The sequence below is a fragment of the Pelodiscus sinensis genome, chromosome 14 (genome assembly GCF_052426305.1).
Source record: "Pelodiscus sinensis isolate ZL-2025 chromosome 14, ASM5242630v1, whole genome shotgun sequence".
Lineage (NCBI taxonomy): Eukaryota > Metazoa > Chordata > Testudines > Trionychidae > Pelodiscus > Pelodiscus sinensis.
Genome location: NC_143065.1, coordinates 10,164,484 through 10,192,431, shown reverse-complemented (window position 1 = coordinate 10,192,431; position 27,948 = coordinate 10,164,484). Strand labels below are relative to the sequence as shown.

Sequence of the window (27,948 nt, the reverse complement as noted above, 5' to 3'; positions counted from 1 at the left end):
GAGCCGCGCTGCCCTGGGTCGCACAGCGAGTCTGGAGGCGGGACCCAGCGGGCACGGCGCGCGGGGCGCTCACAGCCCGGCTCCGCACATGCACCCCCCTCCCCAGCCGGCGCGGAGCCCAGGCCGCTCAGCGCGTGCGCGGCACCAGGGAAGGGGCGGGGCGCTCGGCGCCTTTGTTCAGGCCGCGGTTTCCCAGGCTGCCCGGCGGCGGGGCGGGGCCGGGCGCAGGAGGGGGCGTGGCCGCGGCGCCGCGCGGCGGCTCAGTCGGAGCTCGGCGCTCGGAGCGGGAGGAGCTGGCGCGCGGCCCCGGACAGCGCGAGCCCCCAGCAGCCCGGCAGCAGCCGCAGGAGCCGCGCAGGATGATAAACACGCAGGACAGGTACCGGCCGCGGGCGGGCCCGGCCTCCCGCGCGGCTGGGGGGGCTGCTCCGGCCCGTGACCCCGCGCGGCTGGGGGGCGCCGGGTCTGGGGGGCTGCTCCGGCCCGTGACCCCGCGCGGCTGGGGGGCGCCGGGCCTGGGGGGCTGCTCCGGCCCGTGACCCTGGGGGGGGTGCGGGGGGGCTCGCTGTGCCCCCGCGGAACGCCCGCCTCGGGCCCTGCCCCCCCCAGCCAGGCAAGCGGCCTGTTTGAGCCCGCGGCCCGGTGCAAGCCGGGGCGCACTCGGGCGGCTGGGCCGTCGCGCGGGACAGGCCTGTCCACCGGGCCTCCCCAGACCCGGCCGCCCCGTGCCAGCCTCCGGGCCCCTCGCCGCCTCCCACGGTGTCTCCGGTCTCCCTGGGCGCCGCCCGCGAGCGTGGGTCAGCCGGGGGGCGGGGGGGCGGCTGGTGCCCTTCGCTGGGATTCACTAGAATTAGGTGCGACTTGTCTGCCCGCTTGCAGGGTGCCCATCGCGTGAAATAATTCGCGTTCAGTCCCACAGAGGCCTTGGGAAATGCCTGGGTGTTGTACCCAGATCTGCAAAGGCTTCTTAATGCCTCTCGTTTCTTTTCAACGTAATTCAAAAAATGTAACAGACCAGTGTACCCGTATAGTCACCCTCCTTATACGCTGCCTGTCCTGAAGGTACAGCCTAGTTCAAGGGATTATAAAAAGCCTTAGCTAGAGAAGATTTACAGGGCCACATTTTCAGAGTCATGCGTGTGCAGTTTTACTGCATATGTTTGTGTGCCAGGCTAATGTGCCCATGCATGTCAGTGATGGGGTAGCAGTGTTGGTCTCAGGATGTTAGAGACGAGTTAGGTGAGGTAATATCTTTTATTGGACTAACTTCTGATGGTGAGTGAGACAAAAGCTCTTTGAAAGCTGCAAATCTTGTGTGGTCTAATAAAAGACGTTACCTCACCTAATTTGCATGTCAGATTTGTATATGCAAGTTAACATGCTGACTTTTTACTAATCTGAAACTGATAGTGATAAATGGAAAATCAAAATGATGTACCTACTGTTTAACACTTTCCCTAAGTCTTTCCTGTTCTTCAAAAGCTGATCTTCCATTACCTGAACATCCCTTATAAAACTATTCTGTGGTATTCTTTTGTGTCTTGAGACTTGGATCTTTGGATTTCTTATTTAAACCCCCGTCATTACATAATGCTTCTGTGATATTGTCTGTCATGGAGTAGACATTGGGCCACCAGAGGGGGAGGAGGGGTTTCCTGGTAGCCCTATGTGTGTGAGAGAAAAGGGAAGTGTTTAAGCCTTTCACTAATAGTGATGGCTTATTTTAATGTGGGAAAACTGGAGGCTTCTCACAAAGGCATTAACGTGCCACAGGAGTGAGTTTTACTTCTGGCCTGCACAGTATGTATGTACAGTGAGTTGACTGTCATATGACTTTCCCATGGCAACTAATGGAGACTAGAGAGTATTAAGCCTTTGGTAGTCTTAAGAAGAGAGCTGATGTTAAAAACAAACAAACTTCAGGACTGCTTCAGAGTAGGATATTGTCAGTTTCCTACAAAATTGAGATAAACAAGGTTATTATGCATGGATTATGCCTGCATGTTAAGTGAGAGCATGTGGAGAATATGCATATTTCAACTACTGGTTCTAATGGAGTGATGCAATTAGCTTTCACACTTGAATGATATACAGCCTACCTACTGCATGTCCCTAGAAAAGACTAGAATGCAAGATGAACAGAAAAATGCCAAACTAGATATGGAATGGTTACAAAATCTTAAAGATATTTTTACTCGTTCTCGTCCCTTCCAGGGCCGATCCTCTATTTTCCCTTTATGTTGCTTTTTTTCAATTCTGATACCAAGATAATATAAAGCAGATGATGTAGGAGTCACCTTTTCGCTAGCAGTTCTTGCTGACCAAATTAAATTTTACTCATTACAGGGTGAGTAAAACTTGATAGAGCAATTCTTACCCTCTGATAGAGCTTCTAAAGAGAACCAATTGTCTTGCTGCATCTGTAGAGCCCTATGCAGATACAATTTTTGTATCCACATCCGATCTGCAAACACAGTCCGCGGATATCCCCAGATCTGGAGTACTCTACTCATCTTGTGAATAAAGATGGATCCAGTGTGTTGGCTGATAAAAGCTCATGATCAGTAGTGATACATTTGCCCAAATATATCTTCAAATGTGGTGGTTTCTTTTTCAGCAAGAGTATTTTATGACTTGGATCAGTTTATAGTTTCAAGCCCTGGATGAACTGAGTGCTATTACTTAAGATTATCAGAATTGTGCAGACATCAAGAGGGAATGGAAGGTGTATCTGACCAATTTGTTGTTTGAAGAGACATTCTGTGAACGTGGTGTATCTTTTTAATATTATATAAAGAGACAAACAAGACACTTCATACACTGACTTAAGTTAGTCCATTACTCAACCTAGCTTCTTTAAAAGCGTGTTCAAAAAGTCTCCATGATAAACTTCGACATAGTGATGTGGAAATTGAAATGGAATCTGTTCCATTTGGCGTGAGAGAGAGAGCGGGCACTAAAAGATTCCATTTCAGGTTCTACATGGATACCTTGGTGATAGCCATGGATTAGACTGCAACTTAGGTACTTCGGTGCGAAGTATCTTTAGGCGCGCTAAAGTTGACCTGTCTGGGATCAAGAGCTGATGAACTTTCGCTTCAAATGCTGCCTGAAATCCAGACCAGAGAAGCTCTGATAAAACTGGTAGCCAAAATACAGTTAGGACCGTAATTTACGATATGTAAAGGGTTAGCAGGATATAATTTACGATATGGAAAGGGTTAGCAGGATAAAACTATGTCTGCTAACTATATACAGATGCATGCTTAAAGATAGCTTGTATTTGGCCTGGGACTTAACACAAAAGTTGTACTTAGAAGCTAGAGAGGATATTACCTATGCTTTTTAGATAAGTTAGTGTCTCTTTAGCCAAAAGGTTTTGTCATTAAATACACAACTGTAGTAACGGGGAAGGCATGCCGCTTTTAACAAAGAAAGAGCCAACAGCAGGAAAAGAGGAGAAGCAGAAGCAATAGAGAAGGATAATCTTCATGGTGACCAGTAATTGAGAGGTTTGCAAAGTGCATGATCAATCACTTTTTTATAAATGCCAGGAACAAGACGGTGTGTTTCTCAGTTGCTTTGAGGCTAAGACTTGTATACCATTCCTTCCAAGGCTGCCATTTGTATGCGTGTGGAAAAGTGAAGAGATGCCTTTTAATCTGCTGCTTCCACATCTACCTTCTCCTACAGCAGGGGTGGGCAAAGTGGTCAAGTGCTGCACTTTTCTATGGACAGGGTGCAGGATCTGGGACAGAGGTTGGGTGCAGAAGGGAGTTTGGGGTAGGGGACTGTGGTGCAGGAGGGGAGTGAGGTCTGAAGGTCAGGTGGAGGAGGGGGTATTGACCTGAGGCAGCGGATTAGGGGGCAGCAGGGGGTTCAGGGTTAGGGTGCGTGAGGGATAACAGTAAAGGTGCAAGGTCTGGGAGCGAGTTGTGACCTGGGACAGGGAGGGGTGGTGCCAGGTACAAATTCTGTCTGGGAAGTGCTTACCTAGGCAACTCCCAGCCAGCAGCCCAGCCAGACCCTCAGGAAGGCTCCCTGCCTGCCACAGCCCCAGACAGCTCAAAGTGGCTAGCTGCTGGGACCACATGCCTCCCTCATCTAGAGGCTCTTCATGGGAGGGGTCGACATCTTTGCACACTGTCCCTGCCCCCCAGCACAGTTCTCGCAGTTCCTATTGGTCCAGGGCTGTCTTGCAGGGAACCTGCCCCAAGCTTGTGGTAGGCCATGGGTGGGATCCAAAGGCTTGGTGGGCTGTATTTTGCCAGCCCCACGCTACAAGGAGAGCTGAGTTGCCCCATAGTACTATACTTCATGCTACATGCATGGGTAGCTTTGGGGCCCTGGCTAGATTAGTTTGGGTCTTTCTAGGGGGGATTAAGTTGGGGAGGTGGCAGTAATGTGAAAGTCCAAGAGAACAGCAGTGGAAAAGTTCTAATATACTGCTGTCCTGTAAATGCCCTGGCTCGGGTTTCATCCACAGCCTGGGCTCAGATAGCGAAGGGCCTGGCATAGAGGACTCTCAAAACACTTTCAGGTTAGCATGTGTCACTGTCCCTGTGTGATCATTCCCCATTTACCAAGAGAAGGGAAATTAGGGCATGTTTCTTGTGCGCACGGTCAGGCGATAATGCTTGGTTTTCATCAATTCACCTCATTAGTCAGCCCCTTGAAGCCATGCTTATGACTTGAAGGGGGAGTGATCAGTACTACATTGTTCACATGGGAGGACGGGGGGGGGGGGGGGAGGAGAGGAATGACAGCTGCCAACAACATTGTGTGTGTGCGAGAGAATGGGCTTTGCACAGCCAAGCGCTTTGTCATGTAGCTCTATGCCAGCAGCTACTAGGGAGGTGTGACAATCAATTGATTGTTCCAGTGATGTGGATGATGAGGAAGGCCTAGGTTAATACACAATGCAATTGAGCATGTGTATAGAGGAGTCTGTCACAGGATGCTGCTTTGTATCTGTCTCTACTCTATTGAAACAGAGTTCAGTTCTGCCCCTCCAGAATAGTGCCAGAGCTTGTTGTATGTTAGAATATTTGAAATGGCAAAGGGGAAGACTGCTTAAATTTGGCAGTATTGTAGCAACACTCTAGCCAGAGTTTTTCAGTCTGGAGTTTTCCAGAGTGTTTACAGTTTCCTTCAAGTTAAAATTGGCCTCTTGTCAATGTTTCATCAGTCACACCCTCCCCCCCCCCCCTTATGCAAACAAATGGGTTTTGGTAGTCCTGATGTAGAGGATCATTCAGGACTCAGTCCTTGACACGTAAATTATTTTTGCATAGCACAGAAAAATTCTGGAAAACATTACTTTACAACTAGATTAATCTGTACAACAAGTGTATGAAACTTGTGGTAGGATCTGTTGCAAACTTAGGACCTTTATTGTGGATGCTGCTTTTTATTTTTTTTAATGTGGTGTGTTCCTTACCGACTGTCCATCTCGGAGAGCTACTCAAAACACCATTGTTTCCCGTGGAACGATGTAGGTGGTGTTTATATAACCTCATACTGGGGTTTTGCATCACAGGAATCCTAAAGAATGACCTTCTGCTTCTTTGCATGGGTTTTGCAGGCATTGTTAGTGTAGTGTTGTTGCTAAGCAATGTCCAGCCAAAGGAACTATGGCAATGCCCCTGGAAGAAACTGCTCCAGAAGTAAAATAGTTGCAAGTCAGCCAGGGCTAGAAATCTTGGAATATCAGGTGGCGTGTCTACAGCTTATGTTGGCGTAACTGATGTCACTCAGGGTGTGCAAATCAATCACTGGGTGGCATAAGTTACAGGGGCGTAAGTGCCGGTGTGGACAGCCTTATGTCGGTGGTGGAGCTTTTCCTGGCACTGTCCACACCGGCACTTACAATCTTCCTCTCCCCCCACCAAGGTAGCAGTGAGGTTGACAAGGGAAGCTCTCCCACCAACACAGCGCTATTTACATTGGTAGGGTGAGTGTTCAGGGGTAGTTTATTCACACCCCTGAGTGGCATACTGTATGCTGACTTAAGCTTTAGTGTAGACATAGCCCTAGAGCTACTGGACAGCGTTTACAGCAGTGCAGTTGCATTGGTGCACGTGCTATGCTGTAAACTTTCTACAGGTCGGACCTCCCTGGTCCACGCTCTTGAGACCTGACCAGTCCCTGATGAGGGAATTTGCCGGATCTGGGGATGTCCTAGCAGCCCCCTAGCCCTGGACCAGCCACTGACCTCCCGGTGGCCGGCTCCCCTACCACCACCGAACCTGTTGGTCCCCCGCCCCTCTTCCCTGCCAGGCAGCCCAGCTCCCAGTGTGCTGGACTCTTGGCCCCATCAGACAGCCCCACTGTGGAGTGTCAAACTCTTGGCCCCACTGCACACCAGGACTCTGTTCCTGGAATGTCCATGGTCCTGCTGGATGTTGCCGGACCAGGGCATCCTGGTTTATAGAGGTTCAACCTGTAGTGTAGCCCATAGTCTTTGCTCCAGTAACCCTCTAGCTACGCTTCAAAGCATGAACTGAAAGGGAAGCTTTATTAACCCAAGTTACCAGCATCTGAACTCTCTACTCTTGTGCTTGCCCCACGAGAAATCAACATTAGGGCACCAAGGGCATGTTCAAAACTTGTTCAGAGCCAGTTAGCCTGACACTGGATCTCATATGGCTGCCTTTGACTATGAAAATGTCAGCACCTTCAACATTTTATAGCGCACTTAAAGTGTGATATTTAAACCATCTTCTTCTAGATCCTCTCTATTTGTAGGTGGTTTTTATAGAAAAATGTGCTTATCTGGGCCTTCCTTTCCAGCCATCTGCTATTGGCAGTTGCCCAAATCTCCCTTACTGGTGGAAGGTTGCTCAGCACACTTGGAACTTTTCACAAGAAGTCCCCTCCCCATTTCAAATAACACTGCACTTTCTGTGGTAAAACAGCTCCGTCATCTTCGATTTACACAGACAAGCCCTAGAAACATGGAATTTGTCATTGACATTCCATCAAGGGACACTGGCATGAACGTTCTGGAATTGTCATTAGTGGTTTAGCTGTCAAGTCTCCAAAACATTTTCTCATATAACTTGGTGCTGTTTCTTTCTCTTTTGCAGTAGTATTTTGCCTTTGAGTAACAGTCCCCAGCTACAGTGCTCCAGGCACATTGTTCCAGGGCCTCTGTGGTGCTCCTGATGCCCCTCACCCACTGTCGAAGATCCCCGGTGGGCGAGGGGGTGGCAGGGATCCTTCTCTGATATATAAGGTGAGCCTGCTTTGTTATCTAGTGAATGAATTGCCTGTTTGGGGTTTGCCTGTGCATTTAAAGAAACGGTCCTGGTTTGTTACAAGCGGTGTTCAAACGAGGGGAGTTGGGGGCTGTGCTGCCTTACTGCTTCCAGGGGCTCCGCCACTTCTGAGTTAATCAGAGGTGCTGGGGGTAGCGTTTGGCTCTTCTGCCTGTAACTACAAGCTGGGCCTGGCTTTGCAGGCAGATCAGCAGGTGTCACTGCCTCATGGCTGGGGAAGCTGGGGCACTGCAAGGAGATGGCTTGTGAGGAGACTGGAAGGCTTTCCTGATTGATCAGGGCCCAAGTGCTATCCCTTCACTGGGAAGAGCTTTCTTCCCCTCCTCAGTTCCCCTCTGCCCGGAGGGTCTCAGGCTCTCACGCTTGCCTTTATAGAAGCCCCTTCCTATCAGTAGAAGGCAAGAGGTGCTGCCCAGTGGCTCAGCAGAAATCGGCCAAGCCGGCCATGTCCTGTCCCAACCACTCCTTTGGCCTGGGCTGGGAAGACACGCCAGAGGAGGATGCGTGGAACTGCACAAGCCAAAGGGGAAAGAGCAGAAAATGGGAGCTGCCACCACAGGAGATGGAGGAGGCAAAGGTGCAGCCCTGCTCCTCCTCAGAACTGCATTTTGGGGGAGGCATGGGTGGGGTAGGAAGTTGGAGCAGGAGGGGAAACCCATAGGTAGGGCAGGGGAACCAGGAGTAGTCAGGTGGATGCAGAGTCTGGGGAATTCGGGGTCAGTGGGTGGGGTCAAAAGGCTGCTGGGGTGTAAATGGCGGTAGAGGCTATGCTGTGTTGGCGCAGAAGGGGAAGTTCAGAGTGTGGGAGGAGGCAGGGCAGAAGGTTGGCAGTAACAGGCAGTGGAGTTAGGTGAAGGGATGGCAAGGGCAGAGACAGCCTTGTGCAGCTTGACTTGGCAGTGCGGAGGGTGCCAGGACAGGAGCAGAGCAAGGAATACCCTAGCATCTCGCTTGTTGGCAGTCCCTGCTCATTAATGGCTCCTCTGTCTTTCCCCAATAACTCAAGCACTACTTATAAGGCAACTAAAATAGGTGACCAAGGTAAGACCTTTAAACCAAAGGGACACTGCCGACAGGTAGAAATGGTGACCTGAGTGAGTGCTGGTCTTTGCTTAAAGAAAAAATAACACTTGTAATTGAGAAACAAATGAGTTCTCCCTGCTGGTCTGCTTTGAGTAATTAACACACCAGTAGTGTTCCCTAAGCTCTGGGTTCCTGCTGGTACATGAGGCTGGCATGTAAACAGATGAAGTAACTTTCTCGACATCTTCTAAATAGTAGAAATTAGGGACCAAAAGGGAAAATGCTAAGCTGCAGTGACTGCAGTCTTCCAGGTGACGCAGAAAGCTAGGAGTGCTATGTCCTAGAGATTGCTGATGATAGATAGCTGTATGGAAGAGTGGGACTGCTTCCCCACTGTCAGCCGCTACCCGAGGCATTGTTTAAAATGTTCCTGGGAGGAGAATGCATACTAAACATCTCTAGCTGGTCCTTTTGTTCAACAATTGGTGATAGAACTCACGGAGGATGAACTGGAAGACAAGGTCCCAGAGAACTAGAAAAGGATGCATATAGTACCTGTTTTAAAAATGGGAACAGATGACCTGGGGAACTTATAAATCAGTTAGCCCAATTTCAGTACCTGGAAAAATACTGGAACAATGTATTTAGCACAAACAATTTGTTTGTAACATCTCGAGGAAATTCTTATAAGTGAACTAGGGAAATGGTCTAGATTTAATTACTAGAATAGAACTTGAAAGGAATCTCAAGAGGACACCAAGTCCCCTGCACTCATGGCAGAATCAAGCACCACGTGGACCATCCTTGACAGGAATTAGTCTAACCTGATCTTAAAAAATCTCCAGTGATAGAGAGTCTACAATCTCCCCAGGCAATTGATTCTAATGCTTAACCTCCCTGACAGGAAGCTTTTTCCTAGTGTCCAATCTACACCTCCCTTGCTGCAATTTTAAGACAATTACTTATCCTCTAGATGTTGGTACATGATTCCTTAATCATTTGCTCTCTTTTTCTTGGTACAGAAGTTAAGCTGACTGGTCAGTAATTCCCTGAGTTGGCCCTATTTCCCTTTTTTATAGCTGGGCACTATATTTGCCCTTTTCCAGTCTTCTGGAATCCCTGTCGTATTCCATGACTTTTCAAAGATAATAGCTACTGGGTCAGATCTCCTCAGTCCCCTCCTTGAGTATTTCAGGATGCATTTCATCAGGCCCTGGTGACCCGAAGACATCTAACTTGTCTAAGAAATTTTAAACGTGTACTTTTCCTATTTTAACCTTGTAATCTTCCCCACTTTCACTGGCATTCACTGTTAGTGTCCAGTTGCCACCAATCTTGGTAAAAAACCGAAACAAAAGTCACTAAGCACCTCTGCCATTCCACATTTTCTATTTCCCTGTTCACTGAGTAATGGCTTTACCCTGTCCTTGGTCTGTCGTTAGCTTCTAATGTATTTGTAGAATGTTTTCTTATTACAGTTTGTCTTCAGCTGGTTTGAGCTTGTTTTATGCCTTGGCCTTTTAAAATTTGCCCTTATATCAGGGGTGGGGAACCTAAGGCCTGGGGGCTGGATGTGGCTTCTGACTTGCCTGAATCTGGCCCTTGAGGCTCAAGGCTACCCCCCCCAACAATGGAGAGCCCACACTGGTTATCCTGTCTGCCTGTACCCCCCCCCCCTTCCCCCCCGGGCCATTCCCCATAAGGCTTGAGCACACAATCTATTAGCCAGGCCCTCCAAGGCTCTGGTGAGCAAGAGGAACGTGGGGAGTGTCTTTCTCCTTAGTCAGGTGCTGCATCAATGAGGGTGTTTTGGCTTGTCACTTGTGCAGCTCTCATTTGATTTTTCTGTGGGTCAGAGGCCCTGATCCAAAAGAGGTTCTCCACCCCTGCCCTATATACTTGTGGTGAGTGTTTTTATTCGTCTTTTGTAATTTGACCTAGTTCCCACTTTTTGTAGGACTCTTTTTTGATTTGTAGACCATTGAATATCTCCTGGCTAAGCTGGGGAGGGAAGGGGAGTGTCTCGACATATTTCCTATCTTTCCTACTCAGTGGGATAGTTTGCTCTTGTGCCCTAAATATCTCTTTGAAAAGCTGCCAACTGTCTTCAATTGTTTTTCATCTTATACTTGCTTCCCCTGGGATCTTACCTACCCAGATACACTCACCAAGTCTATTTCTAGCTCATCCTTAGTGTGTACGTTTTTAATATACAAGGCACACCACCTCCCTTTTTTCCCCTGCCTATCCACCCGTCCTAAGGTAAGTGCACAACTGGTTGGAAAGACCCTAATCCAGTGGTCTCCAACCTTTTTACACCCAAGATCACTTTTTAAATCTCAGAACAGGTGAAGATCTGAAGCCCCGCCCCTTCATTGAAGCCTTGCCCTCTCTATTCTCCTCCTGTCCATCACTTGCTATCCCCAGCCCTTACTTACACACTCTGACAAACAGTTTATTTTTAAATTATGCGATACATAAAATTAAAATCACGTGTTTATAGTTATGAAATAAATGGTCTGTTTTTATTCATGCTATTTCAATCTAAAATGAAGCATTTATAATTATACATTTTGTGGGGACAGTTCTGCGGCTGGGGGCAGGGGAGGGGGCAGGGTGCTGGGAGGGCAGAGGACAGGGTTCTGCAGCAGGGTACAGGAGAATGGGGACAGTTCTGTATCTGGGGACAGGAGAGTGGGGTCTGGGGAGTGGGGAGCGTGGACAGGGGGCAGGGTGCCAGTGGCAGCAGAGTCCCTTGCATCTGCCTCCTCCTAGGATTCCCCCCCGCCCCCCAAGGGAAGCCAGCACGTGCCTCCTCCGGGCCCAACTCCCCCCTCCCCCCTGCGGCGCAGGGAAACCCCGCGCATGCCTGCCCTGGGGCCAAACACCCATCCCTCCCCCCCCCGCAGCGGGGCCAACCCCAGCGGGTGCGTGCCCTGGAGCCAAACCCCCTCTCACAGCACAGCCCGGTCTGGCCAACCCCCCTCCCCCTCGCAGCGGGGCCAGCCACTGCGGGCACCTGCCCCAGGGCCAAAACCCTTTCTCGCCCCCCCTCCCTCCCCACAGCCCGGCCAGGCCAGGCCAACACCTCCACCCCCCAGCAGTGCGGCCAACACCTGCGGGTGCCTGCCCCGGGGCCAAGCCGCCTCTCCCGCGGTGGGGTCAAACCCCCATGGAAGTGTACCCAGGCCAAACCCCGGGGCCAACCCCCGCTCCTGCAGTGCAGGGAAATCCCTGCGCTCAACTCACCCCTTCCAGGGAAGCCACCAACTCCTTTTCTGGAGCCGACGCCCCCTCCCACAGCTCTGTCACATGCTGGGGGAGGGGGGCAACAGCCTGCGCACGTCCGGAGCCCCCGGAAGTGACGCAGGCTTCACCCAGGACTTCTGTCCACCCCATGGGAAGCCAGCACTACACTAGAGGTAGGTAGTGGGGCTTCTCGGGGGTGGGGGGAAAATGGGAGCGTGGGGTGCCCGAACGCCTCATGATCGACAGGTTGGTGACCATGGCCCTAATCAGATTGGTCAGTGGCTTGCTTTGAAATGGGAGGTGTCTGGTGGAGTCCCTCCAGGGCAGTCCTGGGTCTGGTGCTAGTCAGTACTCCCATTAATAACGTGGATAATGACGAAGTGGAGAATGTGCTTAGAAAGCCTGCAGAGGACACCAAGCTGGGCAGGGTTGCATGCACTTTGGAGGACAGGGTTAGAATTCAAAATGACTTTGGAGAATTGGTCTGAGATTAGCAAGTTGGAAATTAGACAAGTGCAAATTACTAAGAAACCAAAAATCAAATGCACAGCTACAAGTTGGAGGATAGCTGGTCTGGGCTGATACTGCTGAAAGGGATGTGGGCCTTACAGTGGGTCACCCATTGAATGAGTCAGTAATGTGATGCAGTTGCCATTCTCGGGGAGGAGGGGATGTGTGCTGAATGCAAGAAACACAGGAGAGACTTGTCCCCCTGTACTCGGCACTGGTGAGACCTCAGCTGTAGGACTGTCCTGCTCAGGGAAGAGCTAGACTCTCCAGGTAGTCCACAAGAGGTCAACACAGATGTTAAAAGGTTTAGAAAACATGACCTATGAAAACCAGTTGAAAAAACTGGGCATGTTTAGTCTTGAGTGGGGAGGGGGAACCTGTTAAGCCTTTAAATAGGTGAAAGCTGTTATGATGGGGGCTGTAAACAATTGCTCTGTCCCCCCTTAAGGTGGAAAAGGAAGTAAAGAGCTTAATCTGCAACCAGTGAGATTCCTAGGTTAGAAACTAGGAAAAGCTTTCAAATCCATAAGTGTAGTTAAGCTCTTTAACAGGCTTCCAAGGGTGACTGTGGAACCCCCATCCTTGGAAGTGTGATGTGTATCTGACCCTTCAGGGGCTGGACTTGATGACTTCCAGCAGTAGATTTCCGATTCTGTGAAGTATGCCCATCTGTATCCCCTTTTAGTTTGGTTTTCTACCCCTAATCCTGTGTGCTCCCCTCTTTCTAGTCAGTGAGAATTGACTGTCTCTTCCTACAACGTCCATCAATAGCACGCTCCTTAATAGATTTGTGGGGTGACCTTTGAGTGACAGATGTTTCTCTTTCGTGGAATAACCTGCCCCAAGATGGCTTCCATCAGCCCAAGTAGCCAGGATCTGTTAGTGGTTGAAACCCTGCTGTGTGAACAGTTCACAAATGCTTGATTTGTGCTTTGTGCCAGACCAATATGTAACTGTGCTTTTTTGGTGGGGGGGAGGGTGTGGAAAAGGGCCTGTAGCTTCAGTCACAAAAATATCCTGCTGGAGTCTGAGAGAATAAGACACTTTATTGTATCTCATTTTATCTGACCTATTTTGGGGGTGACTTCCCATAAATTTTTAGCTTTTTATTTTGTGCTCTAACGTTTGTGATTAAACATTGCACTGTGCTATAAATGTCGGTGTGGATACTCTATATAGCCTTTGGTACTTGCAGGGAGGGCAACATAATGCCTGCTAGGTCATGAATACAGCGGTATGAGTGGTTCCTTTGGGCCACATCTGTAGCAGCTACCTTCCAGTTGTTAACATAAGAGGAACAGTTGGTATCCGTTTGGAGAGAGGAAGAGGGAAAACAACAGGGTGGCAGAAGTGGCCTTGGAAGAATCAGTGCATGTCACCCCCTACCCACTGTTTTCCAGTTGAGAGCTGTGAAGAGTGGTCACTTCACCTTCCATTCACTCATCTGCCTCAAGTGTCTTGTGTTTTCCACTGGCAAAAGCACTTGGAGTGAAGTCCCCTCTGGAAAACAATGGTTGGGAAGGGGTGGGGTTCTAGTGTTTCCAATTACTCCTCATTGGCACTGAAAGGATTTCCACCAGGGGTGTTGACGTTAATTGCTGCGAGTGCGGTGTCCTAGAGGTAGCTGAATTAAGTTCAATTCCTTTAATTTAAGTTTAAGTTTGTTTGGCAAAAATCCACTTAATCTTTGCTCCTGTGGGTTGTCTCAGTCTCTCAGTTGAAAGCAAAGAATTCTGTATTAACGTAGTTTATTCCAATATGGCACTTCGGTTAAGAACATAAGAACGGCCATGCTGGGTCAGACCAAAGATCCATCTAGCCTGGTGTCCTGTCTGCCGACAGTGGCCAATGCCAGATGCTGCAGAAGGAGAGATCACAACAGGTAATCCTCGCTTGATCCCTCCCCTGTCTCCCACTTCCAGAGAAACAGAGACCAGGGACACCATTCCTACACATCCTGGCTAATAGCCATTGATGGACCTAACCTCCATGACACTATCTAGCTCTTTTTTTGAACCCTGTCAAAGTTCTAGGTTTTCCCCACATCCTCTGGCAAGGAGTTCCACTGGTTGACTGTGCACTGTATGAAGAAAAACGTCCTTTTGTTTGTTTTAAGCCTGCTGCCTATTACTGGTGTGCAGTAGCTGTAAATGAAACTCTAACTTCTGTCTATGGGCATCTGTTCCTGAGAATCTGTCTGCTTGCCCATTCTCCTTTTGAGACTAGAATATTAAACACATGGGGCTTGCCCCAGCAGTATTATAAATTGAACGGCTTGGGCTGCCTTTCTTTATTGCCATTTTTATGTTAGAGACTTAAAAGATTCAGCTCTTTAATCAAGAGGGCTTTACCGCATCCCATAAAGTCAGCGGTCAGAGCTGGTATTGAATTGCTCACAGGGACTTTGCTGAAGTACGTGCTCTGGGAGGGTAAACTTGGCAGGAAGATGCGGGTGCTGTTGGTGCCAAGAGGAAACGGCACACATGGGCTTCTCAAGTCATTTGGCTCTGGTGGATCATAACATCCTTTCTCTCCAATAAACTCTGTGCGCATGCTCCTTCCTGCTGTTACTCTTGGATTAATTAAGACCTAGACCCAGATTAAATGTCTCATGCACAGTAAATGCTGACTAAAATGGAAATTTGTCCTTGAGCCTCTAATTCATTGAGAGAGCTGCTTCCAGGCTGATAGTTGAGGTAAAGGATTTGTCTGTTGTTTAAAGATGTTGCTGTCTTGACACCTTCTGCTCTAACATTAGTTTGCATGTATCCTGCTGAGACCAGACTTGAGAGGAATAAATAAAACTTCACTTTTGAGCTGATTCCAAGAGACTCCTGGTCTGCTTTCCCCTTCCTGGAAACAGACTCTTCTTCCTGGCTTGGCTGCATATTGTTTTGGAGGAGGGAGGGAAGAGTGGGTTCAATATACATGGCCAAAACCAGCCACCTGAGAGGGGCTTATGTAAAATATAATTCCCAAACATTTAAGGGAAACTGGCTCAAGTTTATTCCAATAGTGCAGTATAATAACATGGATTAATTGAGCTGGGTAATGACAATAGCATGTGAAGGTGGAGAAGGAAACTTGAGTAGCTGTTATGAGGATATTTTGAAAACAACTCTCAGGTCTGCCTAACTACTCCCAACAGAAAGGACTGGCCAGATACGCCCTGTGCCCCTCCCTGCCCAGTAGATGCATATTTAAGCCTCCCTTTACCACTCTGTCAGTTCCAGCCCACTTCTTTCTCCCTTGCCAGCCCTGGTTTTTTACCTTCTGAAACGTTATCCGCATCCTCTTCTTATCTTACTCAAGCAGAACAGTGGAAACAGGAAAAGATCTTCCTGAAGCAAAAGCACTTTCATGATGTTTTTGTTTCTGGAGTGCAAAAGTACCATGGAAGCCGTGCACTGAGGAATCTGGTTCACTAATGTGCATACAGCCAATTTTAACACTATTTTTTTTAAAGAAAATATACTTCCGTAATTCAGGATAGTGTAGGGGCTAAAGCATGACTTGTAACACTGACTCCATCCCAGTTGTTACAGCCTGGTTTTGCTACTAGCTGTTCTCCCTCCTCCTCCCCCCCCCCCCCCCCATTTGAAGATTGATGATTTGAAGCTGGAGTAAATACTGTGAGTGCGTGCAGTCATGCAAGCTCCCCCATGCCTAATGAATAAACCTTTCCCCCACGGGCTAAGTCTTAGTCTGAATAAATGTCAACCCAGTTTTCAGCACTGCTATTCTGTGCTCTGTGCATTCAAAACAGATGGCAACTTCCTGTGCTCAAGTTAGCAAACCCAAAGCCGCCTCTGATGAAATGTGCAAGGCTACCTGATTGAGCATTGTATATTATAATCCAGTACAATCCCTTGAATCGAACACCAATGATCTGATCTTAATACCATCTTACAATGGAAGTAAACTAGTCAGAACTTAAACTGGAGGCCGACACTCCTCAAACCCCTCTGTAAACAAAGGCTCAGAATCACATCAGCCTTGCTGAACACTTAGGCCTTGGCCATGCTTTGGTTGAAACTGCTAGCAAAACACCTGAACAGTGGCTAGCACAGGCACGCTGAAGAATGCAGACTGTTTGGTTTTGGGCAACTGTTGAAAGTATGCTGCTTGACTGCGTAGAACAGCTTCTTAAATACTGCCACAGTGGCTGCATGTAGCCACCCGGGGACTTTCTTATGGGCACAGTCTCCTTGGCAGCGATGCGAGGGGTGGAGGCAAAGCAGCAGCCCCTCCCCACGGGCCATTGGAAGTGTTTAGCTCCGCTCGCTCTGAGGAAACAAAGTAGGAGGAGCAGTCAGCCAGTGAGTTCGCCAACTTCCCGGGGGTGGTGGGTTTGGGCTTCAGCCCAGTGGCAGGATCACATCCCGGGGCTTCGGGTGCTGTCTCTAGGCCCTGGTCCCTCGGTGTGAGGCTTTGGGCTCCATTCTTTGGCTGCATGATGGCAGGCCTGAGCCCCCCATCATCTCTGGCCCTTGCTGCCTATGTACTTGCCTGCCCATCCAGAGCTTAATTTGTCCCTGGACTTGCGGGGGCAAGGTAAATGTTGTGAAAAGGGCTATTTACAAACAAGCAAATAGCCCTTTTTTGCAGCAGACTTAGTGAGCTAGTCTTTAAGCATTGGCTTGTTGCCTTTTTTAAAAATCGGCTTATTTGTGTTTCCTGTTATCTTGTGTGGGCCAGTAAAAAATAGAAACAACTGTACTTTATCGGCGGGGGGGGGGGGGGGGGGGGCAGAAGCTGGTGCCTGTTGGGAGCCAACTCCCCCGAAGCCACCTCCCCCCACTTGCTGCCTCCCATAGACGCAGCAGTGCGGCAGGGCAGGAGCTGATGGCTCCCCACAAAGCCTCCTACACTGCTGCCTCTGATAGAGAAAGGTGGGAGCCAGTGCACATAGGAAGTGGCTTTCAAGCTGGCTCCCCACATGTATTGGCTCCTGCAGAGCTGCCCTCCCCCCTCGCTTTTGCCTCTTTATCAGAAACAGCCGGGGGGGGGGGGGGGAGGCTTAAAAGTCCCCCACAAGCACTGGCTTCTGCTCCTCCCCCCACATTTAAATGTGTAACTGCTTTAAAAAAATCCATCGGTTATACAAATACACATTAGAGAACATCCCAGATACGTTAGCTAATCTCCCATCCCACTCTGAAGCCACCAGAAAACTTGTTGTGAGAACCTTTTCCCTAGGAGATTATTCTGTATCACAGTTGGACTTCTGTGGTTATGTGGAGGTGGAAAATATTGCAGTCCTCATTGGTTCTAAACGACACCAGTGCTTAAACAGGTTATCACCAGCACCATTGCCACTCTGACTATGGCTAGAATAGATGTATATTCCTGAATACATCCTATAATGGCTATTTTGACGGAGTTGATCAGTGTTGCTGTTTCATTGCTGTGCGCACTGTACTGGGTCTGGCTAACGAATTAAAATGAATCACCAGCAGGTGGGTGTTCTCGTATTGATTTGGTGAAGTAATCCAACTCTCTTAAAATAAGATTCTGACATTGACAGTGGGTTTTGGTTTTTTTTCACTTTGGGTTACATCCTTGTCAGAGGATGCGGCACTTGGTTGATTGAATGGCCTTGAAATGTTCTTACTTATCAATGGATGATGGGATGGAGTTGCTTCCAGTGAGTGAGGGGGCAGGAGTCTGTAGAAATCTCCCCCCTCCATAGTATTTGGCAGCAGATTCTAAACCCATTTCCAGATGAATGTTTGGCCTGTGGGGTTGCACAGATAACGCCTCACCAGTCACGCTGGTAATACTTTGTCTGCTGAGTCTGTAACCAGACAAACGAGAACACCGAGAGCAGGGAATTGCACCATTTGTCTCCAAGGAGTGTTGACTCAGAAACCTAATGGTGACTTCACTGCCATCCTTACCAATGTCAAAGTTGATAGTCGCAGTAGCTGCACATGTTATCTGGCAGTTGGGGTGAAGTGATTAGAGTTGGGGACCATGGGGCAAATGGCTGGTGTTGAAAGTTGCCGGGTCTCTGTCAGTGTTCGAATTTCACTGAGGGTCAGATTCTTCTCCTGTCTAGAAGGAAGGTACCTGCCCCCAGCCCTGCAGTATTCCTCCCTCTCCTGGGTGCTCAAAATAGACTCTCGGCCTTTTACCCTGACCAGGACTCTTCCTTGCGGTTGTGGGATCTCTCCAGAGTAATCCACATCGGATCACTCCCATGTGCTCCTGATGATGCTGCACACTGACATCCCCTGGAATCCATCAGCTGCTTACTATCTCAGTGCTGGAAAAGAGCATGTGATGCCTGTATTTCATAGTTAATGTTAGGGTCCCTACAGTGTTGGTTGTAACCTGTAGACCCCTAAATGGCTTGGGTCCCTCAGACTGTCTCTTATGCAAGGAAGCTCAGTTGGAAATGGCTGAGGCACTTGGATAGGATGCTTGAGACAGTTTTGACAGTCGATACCATATTGCCTCCATCTCAATCCGTGTTAAGCCCACATCTTGATTCCTGCATGCAGGTGGGATGGCCCCAGGTCAAAAAGGTATCTTGGCATTGGAAAAGGGTTACAAAAGGACAACAAAAATGATTAGGGGTTTGGGCTGGTGGCTATACGAGGAGAGATTTATAAGACTGGGACTCTTCAATGTGGAAGAGAGGAGGACTAAGGGAGGATGTGCTAGAGGTCTATAAAATCAGGACTGGTGTGAGAAAGTAAACAAGGCAGTGTGGTGTACTCCTCAACCCAGGAATTAGGGCTCACCAAATGAAGTTAGTAGACAGCAGGCTTAAAACATAGTAGGAAGTTTTTCTTCACAGAATGCACAGTCAGCCTGTGGCATGCCTTGCCAAAGGATGTTGTGAAGGCCAAGACTATCATGGGTCAAAGAGCTAGATACACTCATGGAGGCTAGGTCCATCAATGGCTGCTAGCCAGGACGGACAGGGATGGGGTCCGTGGTCTGTTTGCCAGAAGCTGTGAATGAGCAACAAGATGGCTCACTTGAAGATTCCCTGTTCTGTTCATTGCCTGTGCTGCACCTGGCATTAGCCACAGAAAACATGATGCTGGGCCTTTGGTCTGACCCCGTATGACACTACGGGCCCTTCCAGAACCTACAACTAGCACTTTCCCTCTTTGCCTAGGAAAGCGTTAGGTGAGGTGGCAAATTGGGAGGATTTTGTGCTTTGCAAACTGCTTCCAGTGTTTTTATTGGATGTTTGTGTGTACCTGCTTCAGGTGGGGACACTCAAAAAATAAATTTCACTAAATAAAAACAGGCCACTGCCCATCTCTTCCCAGTGGCCAATGCCCTAACTGTGCCCCACCTGTTTTTTCAGAACACTATCTTCTCGACCGATTTCTAGCATAACTGCCATGTCAACACAGGGCAGCTCTTTGAAGCTGAATCGGAGGCAGCAGTGTCAAAATAAGGCAAGGACTAGGGAAAATGCTTTTTGAAGTATCAAAATTAGTCATAATGCATAAAATCCACAAGGAGCTTGAGCACCACCAAAATTAGCACTGCTATGTTGTAGAATCTCTCCAGTGAACTTGGGTCTGTGCTCTCAAGTGCACTGAACCCTGCCAAGCCTCTTCCTTATGAGCGTGGTATCACACATGTTCCTCCCAGGCACACTGGCTTCTAGCTAAGGAGTACTGGATGTGGTTTCCTTCCAGACAGTAAACTCAGTGCAGTACTCCCAGGCCTTGCCGTAGACTCACTTTTTAAACCAATGCTTCGTTTCTACTTGTTTTGCAGTTTGCATCTCTGATTAGTCTCCAGTTAGTCACATTATCGGTGTTTCCTAAGACACTTTTCTTAAGCAAAATCCAAAGAAAAGCAATGCTGTCGTCGTCCATGCTCCTGTGACTATTGCTGTAATAGAGGGGGACAATGAATGTAAATTCAGCTATAGGAAACTCCTTAAGACAAATAGGCCGTTAATAATTAATTCCATTAATTGTTCATTTTGTTTCTCTTTACCTGCCATTTCATCAGATACATTTGCAAGGGCATTTTGCATTTGAAGTGTAGAATGCATGCAAATAATGTGTCTGATCTGACATGTGAGTGAGGTGTCATTGAACCCGAGTCCTGATAGCCTACCGTTCATTACTTCATTCAGTTCAACCTCTAAGATTTTTGCCGTCCTCCAACGTTCATTTGATGCCCTCTGCTTTGGCAGCCAGTCTGGGAGGTGCTCTTGGGTCCACTCAGTCACATTTTATGCAGAACATGAGTTCAAAGACCCCTAATAAAGGTCGGCCCGTTCTAGCATATGTGCTGGAATTGACCTGATGCTGGGGCATCCACTGATTTACTAGCTGTAAATCTGACTTGGGGCAAATATTTTGTTATGCCACCGGGCACAGAACTGATCAGACCGTCACAAACTACTAGCTGAGTAATGGAATCAAAGAGCTGTGTTCTCTAAGGCATAGTTAATTATTCATATTCGTCAGCATGGCCTGTTGTGGGGAGAAGGCATGACTGTGTTCACAAGTGTAATTCTGAACACGTGGCCTCAGCAAAACAAGTTATAATTGCACTGGAGGGAATTTGAATAGGGAGCCTGGAGTTATCTGGATGGGGATCATTAGGGTCTGATTTTTATTTACATGTTCTTTATTCATAGGCTTCAGTTGCCAAAGTGGCTGTTGTGTGTCTGAGTTTTAAATGAGTCTTTTCTAGTCAGAATTCCAGACTTTATTTCACAGTTCTTAGTAGTCAAAGAAACCATTATTTAAATGTCTTTCTGATCATATTTTGGGCTAGATTAAAAATAGAATATTCTAGAAAAAGCGCTGGATAGGCACTTACTGGCTTTAGGTTTAAAGTGTCCAAGAGGGCTTTAAACCTAGAAGTACTGATCTCATGCATTTCTGGTTGCATGTGCCCTGACCTTGGCCAGTCCAATCATAGTTAATACACCTTTTCAGTGAAAGGTTCGACTCTTAGGAATTCTCTGCAGTTAAGACTAAGTACATGTTTACCAAGGGATTTGGAAAATCATTCACACTGTGCTAGATGGACATAGAACCTGCCTCAATTTCTCAAAGTGGCTAGCAGCCTTGAGGGTCTGTTCTCACAGGTGGGTACTAGCATTTCAGGCTGCCTTTAAGAGTTAACAGTAGAGTGGAAAAGCAGGGAGGAAAAGTCCCGACTAGAAAGAATGTGGAGCCAAATGGTTTTAGTATTTTGTTCTTTTCGTACAACAGTTTGTAAAACTCAAGCAAGCCACATTGTCAGCTCTAAAAAGTGCACTTGTCTTGTGTCATTATAAAACAGCTAAATCATTGGCACTTTTTCCCTGAATGGAACCCCACAGGTGGCTGCCATGTTAGCCAGTGTGAAAGGACATTGAAATAACTGACTTTATTTTATTGGCTTGGACTGTGTTTCACTCTTCCCTTTTTTCCCCCCTCCCACCAAAACCTGAAGGACGAGAAGCTCACTGTTAATCAAGATGTCCCAGTGCATGAAGGGAAACCTCACATGGTCCACTTCCAGTACAAGATTACGGAAGTGAAGATCTCCTCCTGGGATGCAGTGCTTTCCAATCAGAGCCTTTTTGTGGAAATCCCTGATGGCTTATTAGCTGACGGGAGCAAAGAAGGGTAAGAGCCTAAAGTTGTTTGAGTGGCGCATATAGGCTTAGCTGCCTGTGGAAAACGTATAGCTTATAGCCAATGTGACATTGGGACTGCGTTGGCAGGAGGAAGGGGGGGAGTTGTGCTGTACCTCCACTCTTAGCTTGTAAATGTCAATATTCCATTATTCCCTTCTACACCAAAGCAGCTTCCTTGTGTTTGTGGTTCTGCATGTGTGTGTTTCCTCTGGGGATCAAAAGAGATTTGTCCTTCCTTTTAGCATAAGAATTCAGAGTGTAAAGGGCCAACATGACTGTTGGGTAGATAGTATTTCCTGTGGTAGGCCAGACTGCTTCCCGGAGGTGCATGTGACTGGATGCTTTATGGAAGGGGCTTATCTTGCCACATTTTTGGCACTTGGCCATTGGACGATGTTTTGGGAGTGAGCATTTCTATTGCCCTACAGATATTTGCATTGTCCCAAGCCTGATTTCCTGTGTCATCGGTTTGAGTTAGTAGAGCTCTTTGCTCTCCTGTAGCCATCCCAAAACCTGTTAAGTTTCTCTGATCTCCGAGATCCTGCAACTTCATGTTGCAATGGACAACGGATTTAATTACAGGTGTTAAGTCCATCTCAATAGGCAACACATCAGGATTTCCCTTTCACTCCTGCACTCTTTTCATCGCCATTTGCCTTTGCATTTCATTTATTTTATCTCAAATGTAGATTTGTGCCTCAAATATTGGATCCAACGTCATATGGTACGTGAACATGTTCGTACACAGTCTAGCAGGGTGTGCTGCACAAGGGGGGGTCTGGAGAAACCCTTGTCTTTTCTGCAGTTCAGGAATCTAAGCCCATTGCTTCAGTTGGAGAATGGGAAAACTGCAGCAAGGGAGCTTAGGGTTGGACATTAGGAAAAACTTCCTGCCTGTCAGGGTGGGTTGAGCACTGGAATAAATTGCCCGGGGGGTTGTAGAATCTCCATCACTGGATATTTAAGAGCAGGTTGGACAGACACCTGTCAGAGATTGTCTAGATTGTGTTTTGTCCTGCCATGAGGGCAGGAGACTGGACTCTATGGCCTCTCGAGGTCCCTTCCAGTTCTAGTGTTCTAGGATTCTGTTCTCCCAATCCCATGCACATAGATTCTTCTGTGAGGGTCTGTCTGCCCAAGTCACCACAGTTTTGTAACAGATTATTTTTAGTTGGGTACGGTAAGCCTAGAAGGTTTATAATTAAAATAGATCATTATCACATTAACAAAATCCTTTGAAGTTAATCTCCCCAGGTGTTTGCCAGTCTTGCTGGCTACTGTTTAATTGGATCTTGAAATTCCTATTAGTGACTGTTTCAGGTAGGGACGTAAAATAGCGTTTAAAATGTTAACTGCTTTAAACTGTTTCACCAGTTAACCGCCTGTCACGCCTGCGATGCGGTGGGCCCAACTGAGCCGGGCGCCAGTGACTCGTTTACATCCTAGGAGTCTTAGATCAGTGACTTGTGGAAGCACGCAGGCTGAGTCCAGCAGTGTGGCTGTGATACTTGATTTGTTTTACTAGAGGTAGAAAATATTTCAGACTTTTCTGCCGCCTCACCAGGATGGCACTGATGGAAAAACTGCATCGTGGGTCTAAATTCTCACTGGCTCAGATGCAACTTTTCACCCCCCATTCCTGTCCTGTTTTGTCGGAGAACCTAAATAGTTCCTGTGGCTCCCATGGGGAGTGAGCAGGGCGCAGGTTGGCTCAGTAGCGGCCAGGAATGATGGCTTCTGGAATATGGTTGCCAAACATTCCTCTGCCAGAGCAGACTGGTGGTATGTCTGACTCATGGAGGCTGTCAGCCCGGCCATGCCAGCAGACCCTAGTGCCGTAGATGCAGCCTACACCGACAGAAGGCTTTTCCTGTGGGTGTAGAAATACCAGTTCCGTGTCCTCTTGCATTGACGGAACCCGGTGTCTCTGGGGTCAGGAGCTCGTTGGCGTAGCTGTCTCACGGGCTGGCTTTTGTTCACACCCCTGACTCTGAGAGCTTCCCTAATCTGACTTTTCTGCATAGACTTCAGCAGTTGTTCTGTGATAGGAGGGAGAGCTCACCCTGCCTAGTGCCAAGGAAACTCCTGGATGCTTCCTTCCCATGCAGTGCGAGAGCTGGAAGGCTCACTCAATGACTGGTACTACTAACTTGTGTTACTATGGTGCCTAGCTCTAGATCAGGGCCCCGTTATGCGAGGTGCAGTAAAACCGACCAGCCCTGCCTTAAGCTTTGTCATGGGAGTCTTCCTCCTGTGGTGTCCAGAAGTGCATCATTCCCAGGTGTCAGCGCGGAAGCATCTTGTTTGCCTCCGAGCACCTCAAAGCAGTTTCTCCTCGTAAGTCCGGCTGGCAGTGCCCAGCCACTGCCTTGGGACTGGTAGCTTGGTGTGACTCTCCTTTCCCTCCTCCCTGCCAGATTGCTTGCGCTGTTGGAGTTCGCTGAGGAGAAGATGAAAGTGAGCTACGTCTTTGTTTGCTTCAGAAAAAGCCGAGAGGATCGAGGTGAGCACTTAAATCTCGGTGGCTTTTCCGTCCCTCGGGGTAGCGCGAAGCTGCTGCTCTGCAGGGCTTCCCCTGGCCACTTCCCCCAGTAGGAAGTTTCTTGATGTGCGCTCTGCAGTGAGCACAGTCAGAGTTAGCGCTCTTGTCCATTACCTGTCCCATAGGAAATGGCGTTCAAGTGAGCCCACCGAATTCATTGGTGCTTGTGAAGAGGGGGAACGGGATTTCTCTGAGGCTAGCTGTGGGCAGCGACGTTTGCATCAGGAAGAATTGAGTTGGCAGCAAAGTGCCCTTCCCCTCCTACTTCAGTAGCAAAGTGGGATCACTGATATCCCTAATCAGGGCGCACTTTGGCCGCATCTCCGCTTGTGGGAAGATCCATGCTGCAGCATCTAGAATAGACCCACTAAATCGAACACGGGAGAGCGCCCCCTCAGCACCAGTACTCCTGTTCTGAGGAGTACGGGAAGTTGATGGGAGCATGTCTCACACCACCTCTTGCTGTGAGGATGGCGCAGAAGCTCAGCTTACAGAACGTCAACTCCAGTTACGTGTGTTACTGGAATTGCATATCTTAAGCCGACCTTCCCCCAGAGTGTGGACCTGGCATTCATGCTCCTCCAAGAAATGAAACTGCGAGGTGGCTGTCCTACCCCACGGGCAGTCTCTAGTGCCTTGTGGAGGTTGTACTTGGCTATGCCCTGAGATTGGTCCCTTTCGGGGTTCCTGAGTGGATTTTTAACCAGCTGATCTCCCAGCACTTCTGGTCTCTTCCAGACTGGTGGATAATGCTTATCCTGCCTGTGGGTGCTTATGACTTAAGGGGGATATGCTAGTGTCTAAAGATAGATGTATCCAATAGCTGATCAGAGCAAGGAAACCTGTGGGAATTTATAGCAAAGCACAAGGTTATGAATTGGCCAGTACTAAACCAGCTAAGACATGGGTGAGTGAATGTCTAGTAATCAGGGCCTTGTGACGCTAGTAGTGATTAATAGATGCAATGAAATTCTTCTTGCAGTTCTAATTTTAATTCTCTGCTTTTCAAAAAGGATTATTCTGGATGCCTTTGTGCATCGCTGGTTTATTTTCACATGGGTAGGAGCCCCTCTTGCACTAACCATAGAAAATTATTTTTCGAGACTGTTCAGCTGGTCGTTCTGGCATTTTTGTTCTTGTGAACAGAAAGCTGGCAGCACACTTGAGTTCCCTGCTGCGGAGGCCAATAATAGCTGGTTTCTGGGAGAGGTGTACAAAGGCAACTAAAAATATTTTCTCTTGCTAGAGAGGCAGCAGCATGGAGGGGGAGGTACACACGGGAAGCCGGCTTGTGTAAACGGGCCTCTGCTGGAAACTTCAGGGGATGCACGTTGACACAAATAAACGCCTTGACATCCCTGCTTGTGACTGGGATGCTAGTGGAGCCCTGCTGCGGTTCCTTAGTAACGAGCGTCGGCAGTGCCCAGCCTTTGTCCATAGCTTGCCAGAGTGTGGGTTTGTGGGCTGACCCCACAAGGCCTGGGTGGCAAATCTGTACGCTGTGGTAGGACAGCCAGCTGCCTGAATGGAGGAAGGTCCCAAGGCATGGTAAATAATCCCTGATCCAATAAGATGCGACCCCTCGCCCCTCCCCCATATGTCATGCCCCGGGACCGATATAATTGCAACACTGCATGCTGTACGGATTTTGCCAATCAGTGCGGGAGGGTCTTGTGTCTAAGAGCTGGACTTGGAGCTCTGGGGAATTGGGGACAGTCACACAATCTGTGGTAACCTTGAGCAAGTCACTTAAATCTTCCTAGACCTTGCTTGCTGCTCTCTAAATATTTCTCCCTGCCTCCCCGGGGCAGAGGCTAAGTGGGGGAAGCAGGGGGAGAGGGAGCTGGCAATGCAGCAAGATAAAGGTGAAATAAAACTGCTACAGGGAAAAGACAAGGTAACAGTGAATTTCTGAGCTGACAGGCCAGCCTGCCTAAAATCTCCTTTGTGGTGAGCAGTCCAGCACTGAGGATACAGTGTCGGCCCCCACGCATGAGGGTTCACCCTGGGACTCTGCTGGGGATACATCTAACAGGGCATTTGACTCCTAAGTTAACAATCTCCCTCCTCTCTTTGGTAGCTTCACTTCTGAAGACGTTCAGTTTCTTGGGCTTTGAGATTGTGAGGCCTGGCCACCCCTGCGTCCCATCGCGGCCCGACGTGCTGTTCATGGTGTACTCCATGGATCAGAACTCTTCCTCGGATGAAGAATAGCCCCTGGGGCATACACGTGAAGATGCTTTTGAGGGGAGCCAGGGTTAAGTCCCCTTTCGTGTGGAAAGGGAAAACAAGAGTCTGTTGGACTGAAACTGTATTTCTCATTGTTAGATTGGCCTGTATATCCTCAGAGTTGACTTTTCATTGATTGAAATGTGTTACATACATAGAGAACTATATATACACCCGTAATCTCCAAATAGTAAATGGAAGATGTTTCTGAACTGGCATAGAAGCTCTTTAACTACAGCTGTGTGGTATGCTTGTTAGCCTAGCAGTGCCTCATGCGCGGGCTGTGAATGGAGCCTGGCGTGCTGGGGGGTCAGTGGCTAGAAGCATTCTCAATTTCTTGACTTTTTCAATCAGTGTTGCTTTTTTCCTATCACCTGGTGTGTGGCGCACACTCCTTTTAAAGACTTGTCTGTTTTTATGTTCACTCAGACTCTTAACTGTCAGGCATGTTGTGGGTGTAGACGCGTAGAAGGGATGTGCTTGAGTTAACCTGTAAGGATACTACATTTAAAACTGAACCCATTTCTGCACGGGGGTGACCAATGCTGGGTACAGCCGACCCCTCTTAAAAAGCTTTTGGCTCTTCCGGCATTGGTGTGAGCAGTGATGTGCTGTTCCAGGGGACCTCTGCACTATGGGCGTGCTCAGGTCGACTGCACTCACCTGGCACGTGTTAGAGAGACTGCAGGGCTGTTGTGATGTGGCTCAGGCTGCCTGTGCACCCATTGTGTGGAGCAGTTGGGAGCCCTTAGGAAAGGGGTGAGCTATCCTGGTCTGCATGGGGCCACTGGTGTTCCAAGGCTCCAGTGAGATGGGTAAGGAGGGTGAAGTTAACGGATCACTTCTTCCATGATCTTCCTCCCCTCCATGCCAATGTCCATGCCCACGGCCAGTTCCAGAGAAGCCCTTGGAGGCTTCTGATGCTGCTGAGATGGGAATGGTCTCAAACACCAAAGGGAGCAGATTGTAGCACCGCAGCCTGCACTGCACTGCCTGCCCCTTCCCGGAGCAGTGCTCCTCCGGCGGTGGGAGGGAGAGGGTGGAGCTGGCGCTGGTTCCTATCTCGCCACCATTTCTAGTGTTGGAGATGGGAGTTAAGCTCTTGTATTGATGCCACTTGGTTTTAGCCTGGCTGGCTTGCTCTGACTGCTACATGAGAGACTTAGAAATCCTCCCTTGGGGGTGCGTTGTGCGCTCGCTCGCTGACCCAGCTGCCTTATCCATTGCATTGTCCTTGTAGGCTTCGTTTCCTCGGAGGATGTTTGAAAGCTGAAGCCATTCCATAGACTGAGAGTTGCTGTTTATTTTCTGGGAGGGGTGGGTCACATGTTGTTAGTGTGTGAATAAATGGTTTTAAAGTTGGTGTCTGTCTCCCTCCTTCCCCGCCCCTCAAAATGGAAGTGTTGGGATGCCCAAGTTCCCTGCGGCAAGACATGGATTGGCTGAGTTTGTTCTGACGAGGGATAGGAGATACTTCCACAGCGCTCTAAAGCAGG

The 27,948-nt window shown here is 48.6% G+C and overlaps 1 protein-coding gene across 1 annotated transcript; it reads left to right on the top strand.

Annotated features, from left to right (window-relative positions):
• The first annotated feature begins 233 nt into the window (after positions 1–233).
• OAZ2 (ornithine decarboxylase antizyme 2) lies at positions 234–27,815 on the top strand. The gene is given in 6 exon segments (XM_075897477.2): positions 234–379; positions 7,089–7,164; positions 7,166–7,237; positions 21,495–21,670; positions 24,099–24,184; positions 26,304–27,815. Coding segments are annotated over 6 exon segments (564 nt in total). The 5' UTR covers positions 234–359; the 3' UTR covers positions 26,438–27,815.
• The last annotated feature ends 133 nt before the right edge of the window (positions 27,816–27,948 follow it).